The 27,078-nt window shown below is 46.6% G+C and overlaps 1 protein-coding gene across 1 annotated transcript in view; it reads left to right on the top strand.

Moving 5' to 3' along the window:
- Window positions 1-27,078, top strand: part of Slc28a3 (solute carrier family 28 member 3) — a 50,754-nt gene that overhangs the window by 1,751 nt on the left and 21,925 nt on the right. The window contains exons 2-5 of the mRNA XM_057787886.1: window positions 19,248-19,337; window positions 21,750-21,835; window positions 23,780-23,871; window positions 25,433-25,622. Of these exons, the coding sequence (XP_057643869.1) occupies window positions 19,248-19,337; window positions 21,750-21,835; window positions 23,780-23,871; window positions 25,433-25,622 (458 nt within the window). The remainder of the gene's footprint in view (window positions 1-19,247; window positions 19,338-21,749; window positions 21,836-23,779; window positions 23,872-25,432; window positions 25,623-27,078) is intronic.

Below are 27,078 nucleotides of genomic sequence, written 5' to 3'. Positions count from 1 at the left end.
AGAATGACTTGAAAATGAGGGCGAAGTTGGAGCTGAACCTCCTTGGAGCCACGAGGGCAACGTAGAGGACATGAGGACTTCAGGTGGGGCCATCTGAGGAGCAGGAAGGGGGTCAGTGGAGCATCAGGGACAAAGAGCTGTCTGGGGCATATGAGGAATGCAAGTCTGCTGTGGAGGTGGGCAGGAGCGCAGGGCGTTGAGGAGGCCAGCGACACCAGATGATGAGGTCTCCATGAGCTAAAGTGCTCAAGAGAAAATCTCCATTGATTTAAAGATACATCTTGTGGCCACACCGAAGGACGGACATGTGAGTGGGACTCCAGGGAGGAGGCCAGGCCACACACAGAGGGCGCAGGTACTGCAGTCTCTGGACTGACAAGGAATGAACTGCTCCAGGGTGAAGACTCAAGGTGGGGACAGGGTGTGAAGAGTTCTCCTGCTGAACTTCCAGTTTTCCTGTTAGACAGGATCAGAATGCTACGTACGCTGGGATTGTTGAGAAAGTCCAATGCGCAAATAGAAAGAAGTACGCGTAACACACACGTATTTGTGAAAACCCGTGTCTGGCTCACAGCAGGAACGTAACAGCAGCAAGGGCATTTGGTATTGTGGCAGTGGAAAGTGAAGCTGTCTGGCCCAGGATGTCAGAGATTCCTTTCATTTAACAAGGACATCCAGAGTAAGGTTGGTTCAAGGAAGGAATGAATTCCATCCGAGGCCTGTTGGTTAAGATTCCAAGTGTCTCCACCGAGATCCACTGAGGCTCAAAGAATGGAGAAGCTGGAGGATTCAGAGAAGGAAGCAGGGAGAGCCTCTAGGGCAGCTGAGCGGACCCAGGCAGGGTTGAGGGCAGTTGAGAAAGAGCTGCAGGGTCAGTAGAAAGAATGCTGAAAAGCAGAGAAGCTGGGAGGACCAGGACCTGGGATCCCTAGTGCCCAGTCCCACATAGAGCTGATCCAGGCCAAGCCCTTCTCCATTGACACCCTTAACCTCTAGCTATGGATCCCATACAGCATCCATGCTGCTTTTAAACCTTACAGCCAGAAATGCAAAAAACACATCTTTCGCTCTCATCACACGTCTGTGAAATCAAGCAGAGTGAAGGTTTTGTTCTGATCTTTGGGGGGCTTCCTAAGAGTCACTGTGGTGTTTGAACTGCTCTTCAGTCCCCACGGATGCACTGACATAAGTTCTCTGTCCCATAAATATCACCATGAATGGCCATGTGCACTATCGTGCTGGGGATTTTCTTGGCGCTTCTACAATCAGTGTAGGACTGGGCACACTTGTACACCCTCCTGGAACACCCGGGGCATGCTCACGACATTGAAATGCATCTGTACTGTTTGTTGTTGTTGTCTTGGTGCTTTGGGTTTTGGTTTTGTCTTGAGGCAGGGTCTCATGTAGCCCAGGCCAGCTTCCTCCTACCTCTACTTCCTGAGGCTAGAATGGAGGATGTAGGTGCAGCATGCCTGGATTAGGTGGGCCTGGGAACCAGAGGGAGGATGTTTGTGCATGCTGAGCAAGCCGTCTTCTAACTGAGCCTGGATACTTTCAACTTCACTAATAAGGCCAAACTGGCTTCCTACGTGATTACACCAATTTAGAGCCGTCAGAAGGGTGTGCGTTCTTGTTTCTCCTCCATGGCTTCACCGGTTTTCAGTTGGCTGTGTAAGTTTGGCCACTCTGGTGGGTGTGTAGTAATACAATTATCAATTAACACAGCACACCGAGAAATGCATCATCAGGCAATTTTGTTGAACAAATACCCTCTTTACACAGAGCTAGACAGTATAGGCCAGCCTCTGGGCTCACCCAGGTGAGATGAGGTGAGCAGGAAGTGATGAGTCCTTGCCGGGGTAAACAGCCTCCCTCTGTAGATTTAACCACAATCTAGCAGCGCGGTGTGCCCTGGAGGGGCCAGAGAGATGGCTCAGCAGTAAAAGGGGGCTGCTGCCATCCCTGGTGACTAAGTTCCATCAATAGTAGGAGAAAAGTGACACAAGCAAGTTGTCCTCTGACCTACACACACACACACAAGTAAATAAATAGAAAGTTGTTTTTTATGTATGTGGTGACCCAAGGCTATAATTGTCATACTCGGGAGACCAGGATAGAGAATCATCACATGTGTAAAGACTATCCTGAGTTAACAGCAAGTTCCAGACCAGCTAGGGTCACACAGGGGGACCTTTCGAGTGAATGAGTCTCAAAAGTAGACATGTAGTATAAATGGTCGTGGTGCCACAGGCAAATCCCGGTATTTGGGAGCAGGAGGATCATGATGAATTTGAGATCAACCTAGACAATGTGGTATAATCCTATCTAAAAATTGTTTCAGAAAGAAAGGAGGGAAGGAGGGAGGGAAGAGAGGCAGACCGTGGGCTCTTCTATAGCTCAGTGGTTTAATGCTTACTTAGCCTGCATAGGGTCCTGGGTTCCATCTCACTGAGGTCTCTAGTTTCCCAGGAACTGAGTTTAATGTACACTGCAAACAGGAAGTTGTTTCCGACCCTCTGTTTCTTTAAAGACCATCTTTCCCCCGCTCCATAAACATGTTTGTCAAGTGTCCATACTTGGTACAGTTTCTGGAATAGGAAAACAGAAAGATTTCTCCAAATTCAGAGGAAATGGGAGACAATTCGGGAGAAGACAAGCGAGGTTGACACAGGGAAGCCACACAGTGCTCAATTTCCAAAGGTGACAATCTAGGCAAAGTTTTGACAGATCACGTTTTTTAAAAGGAATCCCTTAGAACCCTAATTCAGCTTCCTTCCTCCTGTGCGGGAGCATCAGCCTTGCCACAGCCGACTTCAGACCCTACGCACCCAACACTTGCTCTGAAGTCATCTGAGCCAGGTGTGGTTGTGCGAGTCCTCAGTCCCCACACTCAGACGCTGGGGTCAGCCTGAGCTACGTGGATGGACCTGTGGTTCGTGGTTGAAGGCTTGCCTGACACACACAAGGCCTGAGTTCCGTGCCCAGCCTCACAAACAACAACAATACACAAGCAAAAGTCCGCTGGGTGGGACCCGCTTAGGCAAGGCTTGGGGCTGGACCAGAGTCGGGAAATCCAAACACCGAGCAGGGCCTGAATGACTCAGTGAATGGGCCGTGGACCCAGCCAGGCAGGTTTGGGAAGCCTGCTCAGCAGAGTCCCAAAGGCAGAGATGGCTGGAGAGTGAGTTCTGCCGGGAGGAGAGCAGCTGGGGAGCAGGTGCAGATGAGTTCACGGCTGGGTGGAATCACACAGAGAGGAGGGGTGCACCCTATCCTAACGGGTCGTGTGCAGGTACTCAGGGCTTTGTCCTGGGGCTCAGGACAAGCTTGGCTCCACACTTGAATTAAAATGCATAAAATGTGGAGGAATGACTTGCTTTTCTTGTTTCTATCTTCGTTTGTTTGTTTTGGAGACAGGGTTTCTCTGTGTAGCCCTGGCTGTCCTGGAACTCACTCTGTAGACCAGGCTGGCCTTAAACTTAAATCCTCTGGCTCCTGACCAGTGGCTTCTGGTAAAGGGAGTTTTCTTAATACTTTTCACTTATCTTTGGCAGTTTCACTCACACACTCTTGACCTCCCTTCTCTGCCTCCTCCCCTCTGCCATAACATGTCAACGTGTCCCCGCTCATCTTCATGTTCATTTTATCTATTTATTTATTTATTTATATTAGTAAAGAAAGTTTTTAAAATATCTACTCTACTGTTTCCTAAAATAGGCATGAGTGTGTCTATGCTAACTTTCATCTAGGGAGAAAGCCCAAGAGACTGAAACCAAAATCCCTTCCATGAGGGCCTCAGGAAAAGCACTTGGGGTCAGACCTAGTAGGCTCAAACACTTCCAAACAGTTCCTTAAGAGAGGCGCTCTTGCTCCCAGTGACGAAGGCCTGGGCAGAGAGCACAGGGCAAGCTGTTCTATCCGACACAATTGCTCAGGGTTTCCTTTTGCTCTGTATTTCTGTCATATGGTGACCTCACTTGCATCCCCGACTCTAGATGTTTCTGTTTTTGTCAGCCTACTGAACAGTTGTCAATTTTGTTCTTTTTAAAATACCAACTTTGGATTTTATTACTTACTCTATTTTTCTAGTTTCTATCTCACTATCTTTATTCTGATCCTATTTTCTTTGGTTTGCTTTAGCTTCTTGTGCCCAGGTCCTTCTGTATGTCAGGCAAGCATTCCATCACAGTCAGACCCCAGTCCTTATTTTCCTTCTTCCTTCCAATTCAGTGTGCTGTTCTTTTTCTAGTTCCTTTCTGTGAACGGTTAGATTATTGGTTAAAGATCTTTTTTATGATTGACTTTTATTTTGTGTGTGTTTGCATGTCTGTCCGTGCGCCATGTGCATGCTTGCTGTCCTCACAGGCCAGAAAGGAGTGCCATTTCCCCTCAGTTGGAGCTACAGACAGTTGTGAGCTGCCATGTGGTTGCTGGGAGTCAAACCTGGGTCCTCTGGAAGAGCAGACAGTGCTCTTAACTGCTGAGCCATCTCTCCAGCTCATGATTTAAGATCTTCTTTGTAATGCAAGCCATTACAAGTTCCGAATTTCCCTCTAGCCCCTACTTTATCTCAAAAGTTTTGCATCTTTGTCTTTGGTTATTTTGAGACAGTCTCTTAGTTAGGGTCACCATTACTATGATGAAACCTCGTGACCAGGGAGGAAAGGGTTCCCTTGGCTTACACGTCCACCTCACTGTTCATAATCGAAGGAAGTCAGGGTAGGAACTCGAACAGGAGGAGCTGGAGGCAGGAGCTGATGCAGAGACCATGGAGGGTGCTGCTTACTGGCTTGCTCAGCTTGCTTTCTTATAGAACCCAGGACCACAATGGTCTGGGCCCTCCTACATCAATCACTAAGAAAATGTCCCACAGGCTTGTCTGCAGCCTGATTTTATGAAGGCATCTTCTTAATTGAGGATCTAATTGTGACTTAACTGTGACTCTAGCTTATGTCAAGTCAACATAAATCCAGCCAGCACAGACGGGGTGTCACTATGGAGCCCTGGCTGGACTGGAACTCGTTATGTAAACCAGGCTGGCTTTAAACTCATAGAAATCCACCTGCCTACACCTCCAAATGCTGCCATTAAAGGCATGTGTCATCATGGCCAGTCACAGATTTTTAGACAGTCCCTTTTTTGAGACAAGGTAGCCCAAGCTGGCTTTGAGCTTGCTACGCAGTTGAAGATGACCTTGAACTTCTGACCCTGTTACCTTCCCTGGAGTTCCTAGCTGGAACACAGGACTTCCAGGTGTGCTGAGAAAGCACTCCGCTGGTGGAGCTGCGTCCCCAGCCCTCTGAGTCTCTTTGCTGATATTCTCTGGTTGGGATATTCTTCTAGCACATACTCGAGGCTTATTTTCAGCCTAATTTCCTTTAGCTTTCAAACACACTGAGAACAGACACCAAAGCCTGTTCGTGAGTCCAGCATCCTCAGTATGACCCATCTCATGTATTTGTGTGGCTCATCACTTTTTTTTATTTAAAATTGAACTTTAAAAGTCTAGAGTGGCAGTTTTAGGAAACAGATTACCCACTCATCACTAGAGTTTGTTTGTTTGTTTGTTTGTTTGTTTGTTTGTTGTTTTGGTTTGTGTTTTTGAGACAGGGTTTCTCCGGGTCACTTTGTGGAACTCAGGCTGTAAACCAGGCTGGCCTTGAACTCATAGAGATCCTCAGATTAAAGGCGTGAGCCACCACTGCCCAGCTTGTTTGTGTTTCTGACACAGGGGCTTCCTTTGCAGCCCTAACTGACCCGGCTGGCCTTGAACTTGGATTGAACTGGCTTCTGCCTCCTGAGCAGTTCATTGGTTTTGCCATTTGGCTGTTGTTCTCGGTTGTCTGGTGACTTGAGTAACTTTTTTGTAATTAGTCTTCTTGGTCACGTGCTCTATGTGACAGTTCCAGGATTTCTGCAGCTTCTCTAAGCCTGTGGGCTGGGAAGAGCACTTGCCTAGCTCTGGAAAGGCCCTGGTTTCAATTTACAATAGGGAGGGAAGTGGGTTTCAGCCACACACACACACACACACACACACCTTCCAACGCCCTTTTTGGACAACTCTGGATCTATTAAGAAACTTAGAGACAGATTAAATACTGGCAGTCTTCTGGGGGAGATTTAATGTGATTCAGCCCTCCGTGGCTGCTCGGTTGCCAGCTTTCTCGGTGGCTGCAGATGTGTTTTCACAAGACTGCCCTGTGTCTTGAAGTGAGACTAGAAGGAGGGGTGGGGAGGGATATAACGTCCCTCAGAGCTGGTTGCACTGACATCTTACTTGATAAATGCCCTTTAGGCCTCAAAAACTTATATATTTTTTCTGAAAGAGTAATATTTATAGTTTGCCCGGAGTGCAGAGGGGTACTGAACATGTTTATAGGTGGGAACACATGGGTACTGGTCAGGAGGGTGGGGGCGGGGCTGAGGTTCAGAGTCATCTCTGCCACTTCTTACTGAAGAGAGACAGACTTTAGCCATCTAGTGGTCACAGGCAAAGGAAAAGGAAAGGCTGGGTGAGAGAGGTGCCCTCCTGAGCCCAGGGAACTTCTTGGGGTGGCAGTATCTACATTTGGATTACATGGCACAGGCCCCAGTTTGTCACCCATCCCTGAATTTAGCTGGACTGACATACAAGTGTCAAGACAATCCCTAGTCAGCCTCAGGGCCAGCAGCTGTGACTGACTCAGACGGCCACGCGTCCACAACCATCAGGGTGTGCTGTAGAACGCTAGAGAAGACAGGCAGGACCCAGAGGAGTTCTGGTTTTAGCTTTCCCTCACAGCTCACAGAAACTCCACTCCAGGGTCTCTGCCAACCAGTCTCATCCAGACACCCTTGGTGAAGGAGGAGTCTGGGATCTGAACACTAACGGAAGAGTTACTTGTTAGATTGGGTTGAGGGAGGATTGGTGTGCATATCTGGAATTTTCTATATAAAAGTTCTTTGTGAGCAGGGACTTCCAGTCCCCACACCTGAAACTCAGATCAGAGATGGCAGATAGCAGTAGCTGTCACTCAAAGCCAGGATCTCAGTCTTTGATGACTTCACTTCCACCCCTTTCCTGGATGAGGTGGTTGACACACAGAAGCAGCTCAGGGCCTCGCTATGACTGATGCTCGTACTCTGGGAAGGGACCGAGAATGATCATATGCAGCCCTGCGTCCTTTGGCAGTAACTGAAATAGAGCCTTTGTGACCTTGTCCCAGAACAGCATCCGTGACTCCCGGGAATGACCGAGGCAGGACCTGCAGACTTCACAGTCTGCTCTCCAGTCTTCGGCTTCTGTGATGCGGGCCTTTGTCTTTGAAGTATGTACATGTCTGTGTGTGGGTATGAACATGTAAGTGTCCACAGAGGCCAGCAGTGTCAGATCCCCCTGGGCTGGACTTCCAGGCAGTTGTGAGCCATGCTGCATGTGCTGATCCCACTGAGCGAGAATGAAAACCACCACCCAGTTTAAAGTCAGCCAAGCCAGCTTTCCTCCCGACGGCCAGGACTGCTTCTCAAAGCGGGACTGGAGAGAGTGGTGTGCGGTAACTTTTCAGGCCTCTTTTGTGGGGAAAAAAAAGTACACACTGGGGATTTTCAGAGGAATTTGGTGACATAGGACTTGGCAAGCAAATTTTACAGAAGCAGACAGCAGACTTATTTGGCAGATCATCCTGGCAGAACATCTCAAGATATCTTAAGACTCCTTGGCAGAAAGCCTTATCAGGATAGGGTAGGTGGAGGTACGAGTCAAACTCCATAGGGTAGGGAGCATGTCAGATTCCAGAAACAGCTTAAAGCACTGTCAACTTGAAATTTGCAGCAAATAAAAATGACGTTACTCAGACCTTATAACAAAATGGCTTTTAACTCGAGATGGAGTCAGGTTAGTCCATCACATAGACACTAGGAGCCGAACTCCAGCAAGCTACAAAAACTGTGCGTCCTCTTAGCTGAGCCATCTCTCCAGCCCTCAAACCTTTGTTTTTGTTTTGCTTTGCTACTGAGAGCCAAAACTGTTTGACTTAAAGTGTGACCTACAAATTCAACAGGAGTTTATTGAGCCCTGACCCTGTGCTAGGCGTTATACTAGGAACCTCAAACAGAAAGCCACTGTTTGGTTATCACCAGTGACAAACTAGTACTACTGTGTGTGTGTGTGCGTGTGTGTGCACATGCGCGCACACACACGCACACACACACACACGATTCTGTTCCCAGCATAGGTGGGACCTTCACCTTGTCTGGGAATCAGGGAGTCACTGTTTCTACTTGTGCCAAATGAACATTTTATCTAGGATTTCCTTCTTTCATTTAATCAAAGTATCCTAAGAGGCTGCCCAGTGCTAGCCAGAAGGAGAACCCTGGCTAGGATGCTATTGCCTGAGCTGTTTTCTATGTTTTATTTTACAAGGAAGAATCAGCTTTGGAATGGGAAGGTGGGAAAAGTTTGGTCCTGGAAATGGACATGGTGGAAAAGGGAGGCAGAGAGCAATGCAACCCACATCCTTCAACTTCCCTCAAAGCGCCTTGCTGACTGAGTACAAACTCCTGGCCGGAAGGATCTAAAATCATTAACCGCGTTAAAACTGAATTTATGTCCGCTACATACTCGAGAGCATTTTAGGATAAACTAGCAAGTGAATGATAAAGAGTTAGAACTAAAGTCACCGTGTGACTTCTCATGAAAAGGGTCAGAGAGCAGTTAGTCCGCTAATGCGAGGTGAGGCTCTGTCTGCCATGGTGAAGGGTCAGCCACAGTGGGAAAGGGACCAAGATGCGCAAATCCGTCGCACGTTCGCCTCACCCCCTGTCTTTGGGAGGGTACCAAAGCAGCAGGAGCTATGAAGTTGTGCGGTTGTCACCTAAGAGTCCCCCGCTTTCCTTCGGGGTACCTCCCTCCAGTATCACAGCTTTAAGGTTAGGTTAGCTTTACAACATTTACAAGGTTTCTCTGTGTGGTCCTGGTGGTCCAAGAACTAGCTTAGTAGACCAGGCTGGCCTCAAACTCAGAGATCTGCCTGCCTCTGCCTCTCGAGTGGCCCCCCCACCCCGTCTCCTTGCTGCACCCCCCATGCCTTCCCATGCTGGGATTAAAGATGGCACCGCCACACCCATCTTAAAAATTTCTAATTGAAGGAACTAAACTCAGAGTTTCCAATGGATCATATTGTGTCAGGAATACTCACACAGAGGAAATTAGAGGACCTTGGCCTCGTGTGTAGGGCCAGGAAGCTTTGAAAGGGGAATGTGTTTCCCTGAGACCCCAGCATGCACAGGTAAAGCCAAGGGATAAAGCAGCGGACGCTTGGTGAATGGTAACAGATCCAGCATGGGACACCGAGAGACAAGCAACACCCACATCTCAGGAACCACCAAACGCCAGGCTTCCTCTTGGTCCACATGCTACTTCCTCATCCTCTTTCAGGTTGGAGAAAAGGAAGAGTAGTCTGGGAAGGTGAGCCAAGGCAGCCCAGGAGCAGGAAAGGCCGCTTTCAGTGCTCCCGGTGCTGACTGTACTCAGTGTGGCAGAGATCTTGGCTGGATATGACAAGTGGCCTCTTGCCAACAGGAAGACAGTGATAAGCTTCTGAAACAGGAGGCACCACAGGTGGGAAAGAGAAAAGTCACACACTTGTGAGGCAGGAAAAGCAAAGGTCGTGCAGGCAGAGTTGAGTCAGGCTGTCTGGATCTGCAGCTTACATATACACACATACACTCACATGCACGCACCCACATATACACACATATACATATGCACACATGCACACACAAGCATGAACATGTATACACAAGTATGAGCATACATACACATATGTGTACACACATACTCGTGCACACACATACACGTGCACACACATACACGCACGCACACACACACACACACCACTCAGGCAAGTTTTCTCACTTTTCTACTTCTTTCTCATCCTCAAGCTGTCTCAGCCTTAGGTACAGGAACTACTTCAGAGGAAGAGGACCAGGGTCGCCCTGTAACTCCAGCTCCAGGGTAGCTAATGCCCTGGCCTCTATGGGCACCTATACGGATGTGCATATCCCCACAGGCAGACCCACACACATACACATAATTAAAAACAAATTCTTAACACTTTAGGTAAAGGGCTGGAAGGGCGGCTCAGTGCGTAAGCATGCTTGCTTCTCTTGCCGAGGATACGTGTTCAGTTTCTAGCACCCACGCGGTGGTTCACAGCCATCGTTACCCCATTTCCAGGGTATGTGGCGCCCTCTTCTGACCCCAAAGACACCAGGTGCGCATACACATATGCAGGCAAAGTACTCATACACAAAATAAAATTAATTAATAAAATAATTTTAAAAGTTAAAAAAAAAAAGGTGAATGGGTGCCCTCATCACAATCCTGTAGAGAAATAAAAGCCCCAAACCACAAGTCCCGGGGGAAATGGAGGTCCTGCCCTCACCACAGGACTCTTGTGCAATGAGTGCAAAGTCGTAGCCTCAGCAAACGCTCAAACATCAGCAATGATTTCACACCACTGGGGGGGGGCAGATGTTCGGGTACAGAACAAAGCAAGCCAGAAATGTATGAAGTCAGTCTCTTCCTGTAACAAACACTGGGGTCTGTTGATGTGGCCCTGTGAAGATGCCACACGATGCTTCCCCGACCAGGCTCCCTACAGCACGGAGGTTTGGTCACGGTTCTTCCACGCGCTCTACCATGAGTTTTGTCCTGCCTCCTCCCTACCCCCATCGCTTTTTATCTGAACCCACGAGTTAGCAATGCAGGCCTTGAATTTACCACCCTCCTTTCCCAGTCTCCTGAGTAGCTGGGATTATAGGTCTGTGCCACCTCCCTGTGTCCGTACCCAGCACTGAATTAATTCATCTGTACAATGTGAAGCTTCTGCGCCTTTAGGTCTGGGCCAAACTGGGAGAGCTTGGCTCCCAGATGTGTCTCGGATAACTTTATGAAGTCTCTCTTCAGAGATCTGGAGTACGTTAGTTAGCTTCAGCGGCTGACTTGACACATTTAAGGAGAAGGAGCTTCAGCGGCTGACTTGACGCATTTGGGGAGAAGGAGCTTCAGCGGCTGACTTGAGGCATTTAAGGAGAAGGAACTTCAGTGCAAAGTTTGCCTCCCTCGTTACTTTGTGGCCATTCGTGTGAAGCACTTCCCAAGTGGAGGCTCGCTCTTCTCAGGTGTGCCAAGTTGACAGCTGAAGCCAACTGTGCCCTGCTCATTTCTGCCTTCCTCCTATCTAGGCAAATGTTTTTCCTAAAATCTTTATGGTATATGAATGCACGCTGTGTGTTTCTGTTTAGTCTACATCTGTTTAATCAGCAACCCTCTGATGTAAGTACTTGGTGGCCAAGTTAACTTAGAAATCTCCACCAAAGAACTGTGTTCCAGATGTAACTTGGTCAAGCACAATGCTGATCTGCTATCAGAACTGCGTGTAATCTCTCCTGTTCTCCTGGGCTGTGGTATAAGACTGTTTTGGAAAAGAGACAGAGAGAGAGGAGGGAGAGAGAAACTGAAGCCATATTTTCTGCTCAGTTTTTGAAAAGAATCTGACCAAACTGTGTTTTAGCCAAGCGTTGTCGGTGTCTGTGGTTCATTTGGTTGTAGATATCAGACAACACAGAAGCATCCGTAGTCTCAAACTTCATCAGGAGACTTAAAGGGAAAAGGCCTTCTTGCCGCTGTCCCGGTGTGGGTACATCAAAAAGACGCTTGCAAACGAGAAAACCAGAATGCATTTTAGAAGTTCTCACGGGGCCGGGCGGTGGTGGCGCACGCCTTTAATCCCAGCACTTGGGAGGCAGAGGCAGGTGAATCTCTGTGAGTTCGAGACCAGCCTGGTCTACAGAGCTAGTTCCAGGACAGGCTCCAAAACCACAGAGAAACCCTGTCTCGAAAAACCAAAAAAAAAAAAAAAAAAAAAAAAAAAAAAGAAGTTCTCACGGGAATATCTTCCTTACATCAGATAGGCAAAGCTACATCCGAGAAAGGCAAGAAACAGTGTCGGAAATTAGAACCAGGCAGAAATCATCATACGTACAACCCGATACAAATGATAAGCACAATAGTCAACCAGCCTTTAAAAATAATAGGAGAGCCAGGCACGGCAATGCATACTGTACTTATGAGGTAGAGGCAGGGGAATTGCTGTCACGAGCATACTATGGCAGAAACAGACTAACATATTTGTGTCTCTCTGTGACATCAGACTTTACAGAATAACAATGAATTTACAAAGTAAGATATAATGGCATCTCTTTGCTACATAAGATCATTTTTCTTAGCCGGGCGGTGGTGACGCACACTTTTAATCCCCGCACTCAGGAGGCAGAGGCAGGCGGATCTTTGTGAGTTAGAGGCCAGCCGGGTCTACAGAGCTAGTTCCAGCACAGGTTCGAAAGCTACAGAGAAACCCTGTCTTGAAAAACAAACAAACAGAAAAAGATATTTTTCTTGGTGACCCTGCTGTCCTGGCTAGTTTTATGTCAACTTGACACAAGCTGGAGTCATCTGAGAGGAGGGAGCCTCAATTGAGGAAATGCCTCCATAAGATCTGGCTTTAGGGCATTTTCTTAATTGGTGATTGATGGGAGAGGACCCAACGTTGTGGGTGGTGCCCCTACTGGGCTGGTGGTTCTGGGTTCCACGAGAAAGCAGGCTGAGCAAGCCTCCTCCACAGCCTCTGTGTCAGCTCCTGCTCCAGGTTCCTGCCCTGTTTGAGTTCCTGACTTCCTTGAAATACGGACTATGACGTGGAAGCATGAGCTGGGTCATGCCTTTCTCCCCAAGTCGTTGTCAGCCACGGCATTTCATCACAGCCGTAGTGACCCTCACGAGGGCACCTGCTAGGGTAAATAAAGATTCTTTTGTTCTTATTTTTGTATTTTTCAAATCTCATCATGTAGCCCTGACTGGCCTGGAGCTCATTATGTAAACCTAGACGGCCTAAAAGTCACCTGTCTCTGCCTCCTGGATGCTGGGTTTAAAAACATGTGCTGCCACAACTTGCTATTTTTTAAACGTTTATTCATGTGTGTTAATGTGTGCTTGTGTGAGTATATGCTACATGAGTGCAGGTTCCCACGAAGGCCAGAAGAGGGCACCAGGTCCCCTAGAGGCTGAATTACAGGTGGTTGTGGACCACTGTGAATACTTGGATTAGAAGAGTTGGGACCTTTGGAAGAGCAGCAAGTGATCTAACCACTGACCCTCTCTGCAGCCCCTTGTATCTAAGTTTTGGTTTTGTTTTTCTTTGGTTGGTTTTTGTTTGGGATTTTTTTTGTTTATTTAGTCTTTTTGAGACAAGGTCTCTCTTGTCTGAGTTCTGTGTGTTGAAGATTTATTTGGGTTTCAGATTTTAGTCATGTATTGGATGCTACAGGCAACAGCACAGCCAGTGGTGGGACTTGTACAGATCTTTTATTTCTGAAAATTAAAACTGTTTTTGCTCCCAAATCATATGAGTAATACACATTTGCCTCCGTCAGTTCTAAAGCAGCATTAGAGATCAGCTTCCTGTGCCTGGCTTTTTCCTTTCTGAAGTGGAGTGAGCTCTTAATTTCCACCTGCCGTACTGTCTGAATCTCAGCTGTCGACCTATGGGTGGGGATGTTAGACAAGTCAGTGGTGTGGGCAGTAAGTGGACGGGAGATTCTGCCTCCAGCTGCATCTGAGCGACATCTAAGAACAGTCAGATGGAAAGGCTGAATTCGGAGCTTTGGGTATTTTGCCCCCAAAGAACAAAGCAAGACACTGGTATCAGTAAAAATCAGTGAGGACTGACTTCACTCTGTGAGCTGGCTTGAGCTTTCTGTTTCTGTCAGGTGAGTTGGCCTTCTGAGGAAGAATGAGGAAACAGGGAGAGAGAGGTTCAGGCCCAGTCAGAGGTGTGGAAGTTGCAAAAAGCAGGAAAGGGTGGGAGGATTTGCTAACTGGCACTTACTCAAGTCAGACTCCTCCTCTGGCCGACTAGAAGGCTGCCTTCCTGAACCTTCACAGAGCGTTTAAGTCAGTTCTTGGCTGAGAAGTAGTCTCTCCACCTTTAGGGGCCTTGGAGGCCTTACTACAGAACGTAAGCTCTTCCCACTCTCAAGAGCTCGGGAATCCACCTGCCTCTTCAGTACCATGCTAGTGGTTGCTCAGGTCTCTTACTGTGAGAGAAGGGGCAAAACAGTTTGTCACAGGCCAAGAGAAAGGTCTGAGGTTTAAGGGCATGGACCTTTTTTTATCATTAGCCACTTCCACATGACTGAAACCACACTGCTGCCCACACACATGCATGCCCACAGCCACGACTTTGCCGTCGCTGGTAACTCTGGAGTTCCTTTTGGGTTCACAGGAAGGTTGAGCCAGGAGCAACAGCCAGTTCAATGACATCCCACGGGCTGTCTGTGGCACTGTTTCTCGGGTATCCCCAATAGCTTTTACACTGATTCCTTTTCCTGGTACTCTGGTAAAATAGCCTGACACAAGCAGGCCCATTGCTGGAACACGCCTTTAATCCCAGTGTGAAGCAGAGGCTGCATACAAGGTCAGATTGGTCTACACAGTGGGTTCTAGGACAGCCAGAGATACACAGAGACCCTGTCTCAAAAACAACTATTACAGAAAGCAGCTTAGGGAAGGAAAGGGCTACCCTGGCTCACAGTTTACTATCCATGTGGCAGGACCATAAAGACAGCAGGTGCTTGAAGCCGACAGTCACATGACACCCACCATCAGGAGCTCCAACGCTGGCGCTTGGCTCACAATGTCTCCTGCAGTCCAGGAGCCAAGCCCAGGGCGTGGTGCTGCCCTCTGTCAGCGTGGGTCGTCCCCCCTCAGTTAACCTGTTCCACACCATCCCTCACAGGGGTCCCTGGAAACTCATCTCCTAGGTGACGCCGGGTCCCATCAAGTTGACATCACTAGTGGCTCGGTTGTGTTTCTTTAGTTTCCTGCAGTTAGCACATTCTCCAGTACTTGCTTGGGTTTGTTCTTCATGGCAGTGGTATTTGGACTTGAGGAAAGGGGGGAAAAGAGGTTGTTTATTCTGTAGAAAAACAGCCTGGGAACATGGGTTGAGGTTACCCCCAAACTCCGTGCTGCTATATAACTTCACTGACGTTTTTACAGTCACAAAGCAAACACTGTCACACACTTTTCAAATCCTTCAGTGAGGTGACCTAACAAAGTGATTGATTTGCAGATCCAGTGCGGTGATCTAACAAGGTGATTGATTGGCAGATCCAGTGGGGTGATCTAACAAGGCGATTGGCAGATCCAGATGAATTAGCTCTGAGGGAGAGGGCCACAGTGCAGAATGCTCATTTGGGGACAACAGAATGTTGCTTCCTGATTTGGTTTGGTTTGATTTTATTTGTATGGATTTTTACCTTAGTGTATGTCTGTGCACACACGCCTGCCTGGTGCCAATGAAGGCCAGAGGAGGGTGTCCGAGTCCTTGGAACTGGAGCTGTAGACGGTTGTGAGGCATGGTGTGGATGCTGGGAGCTGAACCCAGGTCCTCTGAAAAGCAGCCAGTGTTCTTAAGTACTGAGTTATCTATCTCTCTGGTCCCGGAGTTCTTTTGACCAGAAACCAGGAGCTTCCCCTGAAAACTCCATCTTCTTGTATTGTGTCTGGGAGGCGGAGCCCAAAGCTGCTGATGAGGACAGAGTCGGTGCCTGCCTGTCTGTCCAGCACTTCAGCGTGTTGATTCCTAAGCCGGTCCTACGAGCCAAGCCTGCTGAAGTGGAGCTTAGGAGCCACTGACCCCACAGTTCTGGGAGTGGAGCCCCCAAGTGGACACGGCACAGCAACATGCTGGTGCCGGAAGCCATGCCGTTCATACAAACATAACTAGGACTTATAAATGCCAGTGGGTAAAAGCAATCCTGCCAGAGGAATTATGCAATAGGATTTTAAAAACTCAGAAGAATGTTCAATCTGGTCCCTTGCTGTTTCAGAATCTAAGTGATCACAGTGCAAATGACCCCAGGGCTGAAAGCTCTGCTCTCAGACGCATTTACACACTTCCAATGTACTTTCCAGACTGTGGTGTGGATAGAGATAAAACCAAGATGCCCTGCTATGTAAAAATAAAATAAAAGGGCTCCTTTGTGCACAGCTGTGTCCACTTACGATTGTTTCTTAGGGTCTGTGGACATGACTCAGAGGTTAAGAGCCCCGGCTCCTCTTGCAGAGGGACCATTGGGTTCCGGGCACCTCCAATTCCGTGGATCTGAGGCCCTCTTCTGGCTGCCGTGAGCACTGCATACTCACACGATGCACACACACACACACACACACACACACACACACACATGAAGCAAAGCACTCATAAGGATAATCAATAAGTTTTTGAACTAGGATCTAACTATGTAGCCCTGGCTTTCCTGGAACTCACTATGTAGAGCAGGCTGTCTCTGTCTCCCTGCTGGGATTAAAGGTGTGTGCCACATGCCCAGAAAACTTTTTTTTTTTTTTGGTTTTTCTAGACAGGGTTTCTCTGTGGTTTTGGAGCCCCAGAAAACATTTTAAGTAAATGTTTCTTCATGTAAAGACACAATAAGCGGGGGATAGGAGAGGAAGATGTCAACATGGACCAGAGGGAATCACAACATGTTCCCTAGGACCAGGGGAGAGCGTTCCCTCAATGCCCTAACTTTCCCTTGGACCTTGGGGTTTTGTTGTCATTGTTCCTTTTTTATTTCTCACTCTTCTCTTAGGGTTTTTATTACTGAAATGAAACACCATGACCAAAAGGCAACTTGGAGAGAAAAGAGTTTATTACACTTCCACAGCACTGTTCATCACTGAAAGAAGTCAGGTTAGGGTCAGGGCAGAATCCTGGAGGCAGGAGCTGATGCAGAAGCCACAGACGGTGCTGCTTACTGACTTGCTCCTCATGGCTTGCTCATCCTGCTTTCATATAGAACCCAGGACCACCTGCCCATGAATGGCATCACCCATCATGAGCTGGACCCTCCCCATTGATCACTTGTTGAGAAAATGCCTTACAGCTGGATCTCATGGAGGCATTTCCTCAATGAGGCTTCTTCGTCTAGTGATTCTAGCTTGTGCCAAGTTGATACACAAAACCAGACAGTACAACTGTTAATAGAGATGTATCTATGCTCTATCAGAAATATGTTTTAATATATCATTAAATATGTTTAGTGATAGTAAATCATCAATATCCAATACATTTTAAAATTTTATTTATACGTATGAGTGTTTTTCAGCCCCCACTTCATTTCTCTGAGACATGCATGTGATTCCACAACAGTCAGTGTTCTGGAAGACATTTGTGTTCCCTGAGAACAGGCGTGCTCACAGGTATGGAGAACAAAGGTGTCAATAGTCCCACTTATTAAATAGACAGAAAGAAACGGTAGCTAAGGATGACTAGAAGCCTGCACTACAGACCCACAGTTCCAACTTGAAGAGGAAGAGAAAAGCTGGTCATTTTCCATTCACCTACCTACACCCACAGTGACCCCTTATTTCTGTTTTAAACCCTCGAGTGGGAGGAGATTTTCTTCCTGGAAATTTGAAGAGTGAGGCGTGAGTCCATTGGACAGAACAATCCCAGCACACGAGGGAAAACTCAGTCAGTGTTCTCTCTGTGATCGTGCAAAGCATCAGGCACAGCACCCCCAGATACGAGGACCCAGCAAAGATTCCAGATGCCGCCAGTAGGTGGCAGGAGCTGCCAGCAGCTCGCCCAGTCAGCAAAGATTCCGGATGCGGCCAGCAGGTGGCAGGAGCGGCCAGCATCCAAAGGCTAAAGCTTTAAAAGGAAAGAAAGCTCCTCAAGGGAGAAAATCTCTGGGTTCTGGAAAGAACCAGAAATTGGCATTTAGAACAATACGATCCACGGAGTGTCACACAAAGTTGAAAATAAAAAGGAACAATGGCAACAAAACTCCAAGCAGACAAAACCCCAAGGTCCAGAGAAAGTTACTGTTTTGAGGGGATGCTCTCCCCGGGTCTTAGGGTTAGGGGTCAGGCCCATGTTGAAGTCTTCCCCTCCATTCCCTACTTATTGTACCTCTAAATTAGGGACCCTGATTTTATGCACACATGTAATTCGGGATCCTGGAACTTGCTGTTTTCACCTCAGTGTTAAGGGAAATGTGAGAATCCGTGACTGCAGAACCCAGAGGACTCTCCGTGCAACGGCCCCCTTCCCATGCTTTGTACACACACGTCTCATTTCCTTCTATACCATGCCAGGAATTCCTGAGAGCCACTAGAGGTGCCACAGGGGTCTTAGTCTCATAAGAATTTAAAGATGGGAGCGGCGGTAGCGCACGCCTTTGATCCCAGCACTCAAGAGACAGAGGCAGGAGGATCTCTGTGAGTTCAAGGTCAACTTGGTCTATGTAGCAAGTTCCAGGTTAGCTGGGGCCACACAGTGAGAACAGATGACAAAAACAGAAAGGAGGAGGAGGAAGAAGAAAGGAAGGGAGGGGGGAGGAAGGGACGGAGGGAGGGAGGGAGGGAGAGAGAGATTACTTAAGAACAGACCCACAAAAACAGTTTTATTAGAGTTTAAAATTGAAGACCCAGGGCATTGAGCTGTAAATCTCCGCTTCTACCCAGGAGAGAGAGAGAGAGAGAGAGAGAGAGAGAGAGAGAGAGAGAGAGAGAGAGAGAGAAAGCCATACCAATTGAGTTCAACGGGCATGAAGGTGAACAACGCGTGGGCAAACAGCCATGCTGCGAGAAGGGAGCTTTAGAGAGAAGCCGGATGAGTTAGAGACATGGAAAGGAGAGGACAGGATTCGCTAATCAGAATTACTCCGTCATCGGAAGCCGTGAGCTGGGGCTCATGTGTGGGAACTCAGGGAAGGAAAAGTACCTTATCTTATTCAAGGGATAATTATTTCTCCTATCTCCTGAGCATGGTTTAAAGGTGGGTCTGCCTTCCTGAGGGGTGGTCCCTCAGCTAGGTGATGACCTGCCCTGCTGAAGCTTTAGGTCCCCACCCAGGTCCCCTGGTACTGGCTCTGCAGTCGGGGCCAACGGTGGGAAGCTGCTGTAACTTCCTCAATACACGTGGATCTTTCCCATCAGAATAAAATTAAAAATTTCATCCATTTCCTTATGAGCTCATGGTTCCTTGAATCAGGTACCTCACAAGAACACCAAAGCCTGCCTCCTGCCGCTTTTCACAACCCTTCCTGGAATGGTCACGGAAGGACAATTGTGTTTGGGCTCTGACTCTGTGGGTTTTGTTTTGCTTTTTTTTTTTTTCACTCTGCGTTTTTCTTAGGATGAAGACTTTGAAGAGCAGAACACACCAGGAAACAGTGCAGTCAGGAGCAGATCCGTACAGAGCGGGGAACAAGGAAATGCCAAGGAGGTAAGGCAGGTGTGGAAGATGGTTGAGGAACTGTTGCCATGGTGATACTCCGCCACCTGTGAATGAAGTGTGGTTAGTGTGTCTAAGGCAGTCATCCAGAAAGCACATGTACTCTAAAGCAAGGCTTCACTTTTACGGCCTCAGAGTTCCCTGAAAGGAAAACCAGCCCGAGACACAAAGCCCAATCTCAGGCCAGCATGTGAGGTCATCCTTGTAGCCCCAGCTACTCAGGGGGCAGAGGCAGGAGCAGGGCCAGCCTGGCATGAGACCTCCTGGCAGAAAAAGCAGGCACCTAAACATTAAGGTGAAGGAGGCCCGTGAGATGCCCTCCCTTGGTTCCATGGAGCCCAAGAGATTCTTAAGGACTTTAGTTCGTATGTGTCTCTGTTTTAGATTGAGATCTATTGTTTTTATTTTATTGTTGTTTGTTTGGGGTGGGACGGGTCTCATGTTCATGTGACCAACGCCGCCTTCAAACTCAATAAGCAGCAGAGGATAACCTTGAACCCCTGACCCTCTTACTTCAGCATCCCAGGTAGGGGGTGGCAGGCATGGGTACCACATCTGGCAAGGACCTCTATCAGCAGCTTTAGGTAGAATGTCTTCCGTTGCTGAAACAAAACCAATTGCTCATATAGAACACCTGTTGAAAAGCAGGTCCTGAGTCCCTGAAACCGGGGGAGAGATCACAGAAAACTGGATGGTGAAAGTTGTTTTTCCCATCCACAGGAAAGGAATTGGAGCATAGCCTGTGTTTATGCAAGCGCGCTTCTGTGCACATCGCTGTGGGGGTCACACTGCCCATCTTAGTTACTGTTTATCTCAGTTGTGCCATGTTTGTGCCTCTGTGTCCTCCAGCAAACAAACAAGTTCACGTGAGAACCTCCACACAGATGCTTGCAGCAGCTTTTGTTCATAATGGGCAAACCGTGGGAGCAGCCCAGATGCCCATCAGTAAAATGGATGATGCGATGTTTTTCAGTACTGAAACAAATGATGGGGTGATGGGGAGAACTAGTGGAGCTGTCAGTGCTTACTACGGAGTGACAGAAGTCAGTTTAAGATGGGGACACCACACCACCCCCAGCAGCAGCATCCTGGACGAGGCAAAGCCATGGAGGAGTGAAGAGATACTGGTTTCCAGGGCTTAGGGAGAAAGTCGGGTGAGCAACAGAAGTTTTAGGGCACCGAAACCGTTCTATACAATACTACAGCAGTGAAGATCTTATCGAAACATAGGTTGAGCACTTCAGAAAACGACCCATGTATTAGCCTGGGTTCTCTATAGAAATAAAACTCACAAAATGAGAGTGTGAATAGATAGATAGATAGATAGATAGATAGATAGATAGATAGATAGATAGATAGATGAATAGATGATTGATAGATAGATCATAGATAGATAGATGAATGATAGATAGATAGATGATTGATAGATAGATAGATAGATAGATAGATAGATAGATAGATGATAGATAGATGAATAGATGATTGATAGATAGATCATAGATAGATAGATAGATCATAGATAGATAGATGATTGATAGATAGATAGATAGATAGATAGATGATAGATAGATAGATAGATAGATAGATAGATAGATGATAGATAGATAGATAGATTGATAGATGATAGATAGATAGATAGATAGATAGATAGATAGATAGATAGATAGATGATTTATTAGAGTGGCTTACAGGCTGTAATAGAGCTAGTCCACCTGAATGTTCCCCAGCTACGTACAGCAATCAGCTTCACCAGCTGAAGAATTATTGTGGGATGGAGAGAAGGAGCTACTCTGGGAACAGAATAGGCCATGGGTATTTGGGAGAAAGTTTATACTGTTCCTGGAAAAGTTGCCCATGAAAAGTGGCTTGAGTGCATGTTACCCTAAAATAGGGCAAAGGCAACACTCCTGTGAGTCCCAAGGGGAGTCTGTCAGCTCTGGAAGGATGAGGCAGGTGCTCGTAGCTGCAAGCAAAGCCTTGGTTTGGTTTCAGGACTCTGGAAATGAGTCGGTTCAACGTAAAGGGAGAATTGCACAGCCTTTGTGGTTAACTTCATTTAACCCTTCCTAAAACCAGAGCTGGTGTCTGGGGTTGAATGATTACAGCAGAAACAGGAACAAAATCAGAACTACAAACATGTTCCCTTTTCAAAAAAATAAAAGGTGGTGATAGGGGTGGGGTACCAGAGGCTCCTCTGGGAGGGAAGAACATAAGTATGATACCGAATTTCTTATGATTATAAAGGGGAAAAGGTGCCCATGAAGTAGATGAGGGGAGCCATTTCTTGCATAATAATTTTAAAAGGACTGTTGAGCATTCTTTGCCTGAATGCTGAGCTAAGGAGTCCAGGGTCCATGGTGCCGAGATTCTCATTATCCTCTCTGCTCTATGTTTGATCTCCAGGGTGACAGGCAGATCACGATTGAGCAGGAGTCTCTAGGAAACAAAGAAGACATGCAGGAGGATGACCAAGATGAACGTCAAAAAGGGTACAGTTCTTAAGCCAGGGACAGAGCCGCATCTACTCCCTGTGTGTTTTATTCCGTGTTTTGTCTCTTTTGCTTTATTCTCTTCTAAATTAAATTTTACTATGCTTCATTAGAAATTGTCAGCACCTCACCCAACACCACTTGGATAAAATTCATGGCTTTTGGGGTGATGGACGTGATCAGTTAAAAAAGAAGTGACTCTAGGAACCCAGTCTTTATTTTTATATTTTCTCAGGACAGTCTTCTCATTAAAGGTATAAATTACTAACTAATGGCTTCCATACATACATAAGGAGTCAGTTCATCTTCACAATAATCAGTAACACTAGATTTCTCAAAGCCCACATTAAACCTCAGGAACTAGCTCAGGGAGATGGCTCAGTGGGTTAGGGCACTTGCTGCCAAGCCTGGTGATCTGGCTGCAGCCCCCGGGACCCATCTGTTGGAAGGAGAGGACCAGCTACTGAAAGATGTCCTCAGTTTCCCCATTTGCTCTGCGGCATACATGTGGCACATATACACACAAAATAAGAAATATAAATAACATTTAAACTATTGCCTTTCTTACCTTGTAGCCTTGAATGAGTTCAAGTTTTTATAATCACCTAAGACGGGAGACAGCAGGTATGGCCTTGAATTTGCCCTTACCTCCCCTTGCCTGCTCTCAAATGCTAGGGTTATGGATGTGAGCCACCATATCTGTTTGCGGCAGGATGATTATCTTGATCTGAGGTTAGAAAGATGAAGTTTGAAGAGATGACCTACCCAAAGTCAGTCCACTTGGTCTGGAACTTCAGTCTGATACTATATCATAATACATGGGTCCATTTTCTAAATGCCCATGTAAAATTTCATTTAAATTTCTATATTTAAATAAAGAACTTTTTCTATATTTCTATGCCTATATATCTCTAAGGAACTTTTCAAAGATTTCTCTATTTTTTAGTGTATGTGTGTTTTACCCGTGTACATGTCTGTGCCCCATGTATGTACCTGGTGCCGGTGGAGGCCAGAAGAGGCCATCAGATCCCCTGGAGCTGGAACTATAGATGATCATGAGCCATGATGTGGGTGCCAGGAACCACCCCCAGGTCCTCTTCAGGAGTACTGTGTGCTCCTCCCACCGAGTCTCTCAAGCTCCTGTAGAGCTTTTATTCTTATGTCTCAGAACAATGTCTCTCACACCAGTCCATGGACACCATCGAGAACACTTACCAGGTTTCGTCCTTTGTTTACTCCACGAGGCTCTGATCCAGGGGCTGCAAAAGTCTCCCGAGGAGTCACATGTCCTCAGGGTCACTGATATTCGTGGCACTGAAGCAATCACCGGTGGGTTGAGAATGGTTCAGTCTAGACAACCAAATTAAGCAAGTGTCTGTGCCGGCGACTTTGCATTATAGGGTCAGATGTCTCTGCCGCTAAAAGACCTGGTAAAGTTGGTGCACAGCGGGTGGAGGGTCTCCTAAAAGTGGCTCTTTACTATTGCTACTTCAGAAACAAAACACAGTCTCCTCCACCGAGGACAACTGGCTTATCCTGAATAGACCCGGAGAAACTTAGTCTATACCACACTTTGATTCACAAAGTATCTTCTAGAGTGGTATTTCAGATTCTCAGCACACGTTTTCACACGTACTCCTAAGCGTGAACATTCCCCACAGTAATGCATCGTTGTGTATCTTCTGATCAGAAGCCCCGCTTTTGCCCTTTCTGAAGCTTATTGATGATATCCCTGGTGGTTTATAATGGTGACCTATCACCATTTGGTTCCCTCCCTCAGAGTGTGGCACACTCTTCAGTAGTTAATCCACATTATGACCAGTGTCCATCTAAGATGACTGTTCTGTTTCTGCTTTGAGACACAACTTCAAAAACCCAGGCTCTGCACGCCAATATCTCACGTTTGGGTGCTTACTCTGTGGGTCTTTGGCTTTTGTGTTGCAGGTGTTTGGAAAGGAAGTATGATCTGATTTGTGAGTTTTATAGAAAGCACAGAATCATTATTCGGCGTACCATTGGGGGCATTCTATTGACAGGTAAGTACCAAGGGGCTGTGGGAATGCTGCTGTCATTTCTTGGGATCTTTTAAGTGTTAGCTTTCTGTGTAAAGAAAGAAATCTCCCCTTCCCCTGGACCTCACAGACTCACCTAGAGAAGTGGTGAAGTCAATCAAAAAACCCCAGAAGGGAAAGTCTACACAGATTGCTTGCCTGCCTTTCTCATGAAGCCAATCAGAAATTTTTGTTTTTGATTCACCTACTATCTTAGTCCATTTTCTGTTGCTATGACCAAATACTGTGGCCTCAATCATAGATATTTTTTGGGTCCTGGAACAGAGTCCAGGATCAAGTATTGGTGACGGCCTTCTACCCCATCATAACGCGGAGGGGCTTTGCAGCGTGAGATAACACGCGCTGACCCATGTCTCTTTTTATGAGGCCACTAGTAACACCATGGTGGCTCCAGCCCCAGGACCTCATCTAATTCCAATTACTTCCCCGAAGGCCCCGCCTCTACTACTATCACTATTTGAATGTGGAATTAAGTTTCTAACATACAAACTACAGGGGGGTACAGTCAAACCATGGCACTACCTTACTCTTGGGGCTCATAGAGCCCTGTTATTGTGACGTGTTTTCAAGGAAGCACGTTGGCTAATGCAAATGCTGACGAATACTTGGACAACTGGCAGACTTTGCAGTGGACACAGGGTAAACAAGAACAAACATGGATGTAGGCGTGAAGGCAGAGTAAGACCCAGGACCTTCGGGCCCACACTTCAGCTTCCAAAGCAAAAACGTGGTCTAAAAAATGTGAACCTGCCCACTAAGCCCATAGGTATCTGTAGAAGAATACTACACTGTCAAAGCCAAGAGTGTGCTGATTTCCAAACAGCTGGCGCAGCTACAGCAAGGGCGGGCCAGGGCCCCCAGCAGGTCAGAGAGTCTTTTAGGTCTGGCCATACTGGACCTTCAACCTTGCCGTTATAACAAAAATATAACCGCAGATACTGTGTAAGTGGAAAGGCATGGCTGCATTGCGGTAATACTTGATTGAAGGGTGCAAGTACGCACAGCAAATGCCACCTCCCTCGCAGCAAGTCAAACTGAACCTGTGGGTCATTGTTTGCTGACTTTTTAGAAAAAGAAACTTTATTTTTTTGAGGCAGGCTCTCACTGTTTAATCCTTGGAGTCCTGGAACTCATTATGTAGACCATGCTGGTCTTGAACTCATAGAGATCCAACTATCTCTGTCTCCCAAGTATTGGGATTAAAGATGTACACTACCCATCTGGTATTTTTGTCCTGGAATCTGTTCTTTAAATGCGGCAATAGTGACCAAATGTCAGATTCAAGAACTGAGAAGGTAATGTAAGAGGAAAACAGACAAAGACAGCATCCGTCATGGTGAAGTCTTAGGGACTTGCTTGAAAGAAAAGCAAAAGGCTCAGTTCAAGAAGTCTGTGTCCCCACCAAAGCAGCCCTGCATGCCATGGGTACTTAATTAAGCCACCCCTTGCCTAAGTCATACCCAGGCTGGACGCCCAGGATCCCTGGTGTGGTGATATTAACCATCTGAATTTGCCTCCTGGACAGTTTTCCTGGCTCTGGTGATTGCAGCCTGTGTACTAAACTTCCACAGAGCCCTGCCTCTTTTTGTGATCACCGTGGTTACCATCTTCTTTGTTATCTGGGATCACTTGATGGCCAAATATGAGCAGCGAATTGATGAGTTCCTGTCTCCAGGCAGAAGGCTTCTCGACAGGCATTGGTTCTGGCTGAAATGGTAAATACATCTTTCTCTCTTACTGCAGTGGAGGCATGCTGGCTCTCTCCAACACCGTTCCAAAAATGTGTTCTAAAATTCCATCCTCATTTATGGGATGTTGATGCTAGAAATAACCTTGAGAGCAATCTGCTATCATGCCTCCATTTGGCAAACAAAAAATGCGGGGTGAGATAAGGGGTCAGGTGTGCCAGCAAGCCCCTTGGTTCAATGGTAAATGTCCAAAGACAAACTGCTTATCTTCATGTTTGTATTAGAGAAATGCCTAGATTTCACATTAAGAATGAGCCAAGAATATAGGACAAAGCAACATTTTGGACATACAGGGATGCGTTAGTTCTTTCAACCTTGTCCGTAGAATGAGATCATGATCATTCAGTAGTGTCTGTCTTTACCCAGGTCAGAGAAAAGCTGCATGATGCTGTCTGGTTTCAGTGCTGGCTTAAAAATTGGCTTATAAGTCCAACACAGTAAAGACACGATGACTATGTGAGCTCGCACTTTTGTATATAGTTATGTATGATCTCATTAAATTCTTTTAATAAATGGAAATCATGGATTACATTCAACCTTGAATGTTTTGTTTCACTTAATACTTATTATTATATTATATATTATTTATTATTATTTATTTATCTATAGTTTTCAAACAGGAAAGGAAGGCCAAGATGACATGATAACTCAACATTTTGTTTGGGGCTTTGTGTGTGTATGTGTGTGTGTGTGTGTGCATGTGTTTGTGTGTGTTTCCAGTGCACAATGAACATAAACATTATGTATATCTGTCTATCTATATACATATATATTTAAAAGTTGGACCAACTGATACCCATTATTTGCACTTATTTATTGGCTATTGGATTAATAATTTTTAGATTAGGTTCTCAATTCTTCTCATTTCTTTCTATGCCTTTCGCTCCTTAAAAACTAAATCTTACTGGGCAGTGCTGGCTCTCACCATTAATCCCAGCACTTGGGAGACAGAGGCAAGCAGTTCTCTGAGTTCAAGACCAGCCTGATCTACAAAGTGAATTCCAGGACAGTCAGGTCTACATAGAAAAACCCTGTCTCAAAAAAAAAAAAAAAAAAAAGCCTAGCTCTCTAAAAATCTCCTTGATGCTGAAGATTTAGCACACAAGGTTTTGTGTAAGCCTTGGACTAAAATTATGACTTTTTTTTCCCTTGGCACATTTTATTTAGTGGGAAATATCTATCTCCATTTGTACAAAATGTAAAAGCCTTATGACCCCTTTGCTTACACTTAGCTAATGACCCAATGACTACAGGTCTAGTTGCAGTTTGAGGTGTTCCTTCCATCTCTGACTGAAGAAGACTCAGCCTAACACCCCGTCTTTTCTTTCTCCCAATGTCCTTATTCTAGGCTTGCCTCAAAGCCAGTACCAAGATAAGGGCATTGATAGCTCTGACTTGGGGAGGGGCTTCCCGCTCTAGGAAT

The sequence above is a fragment of the Chionomys nivalis genome, chromosome 13, assembly GCF_950005125.1.
Source record: "Chionomys nivalis chromosome 13, mChiNiv1.1, whole genome shotgun sequence".
Taxonomy (NCBI): domain Eukaryota; kingdom Metazoa; phylum Chordata; class Mammalia; order Rodentia; family Cricetidae; genus Chionomys; species Chionomys nivalis.
Note: the sequence above shows the minus strand (reverse complement) of the source record. Positions and strands in the feature narration are given on the sequence as shown.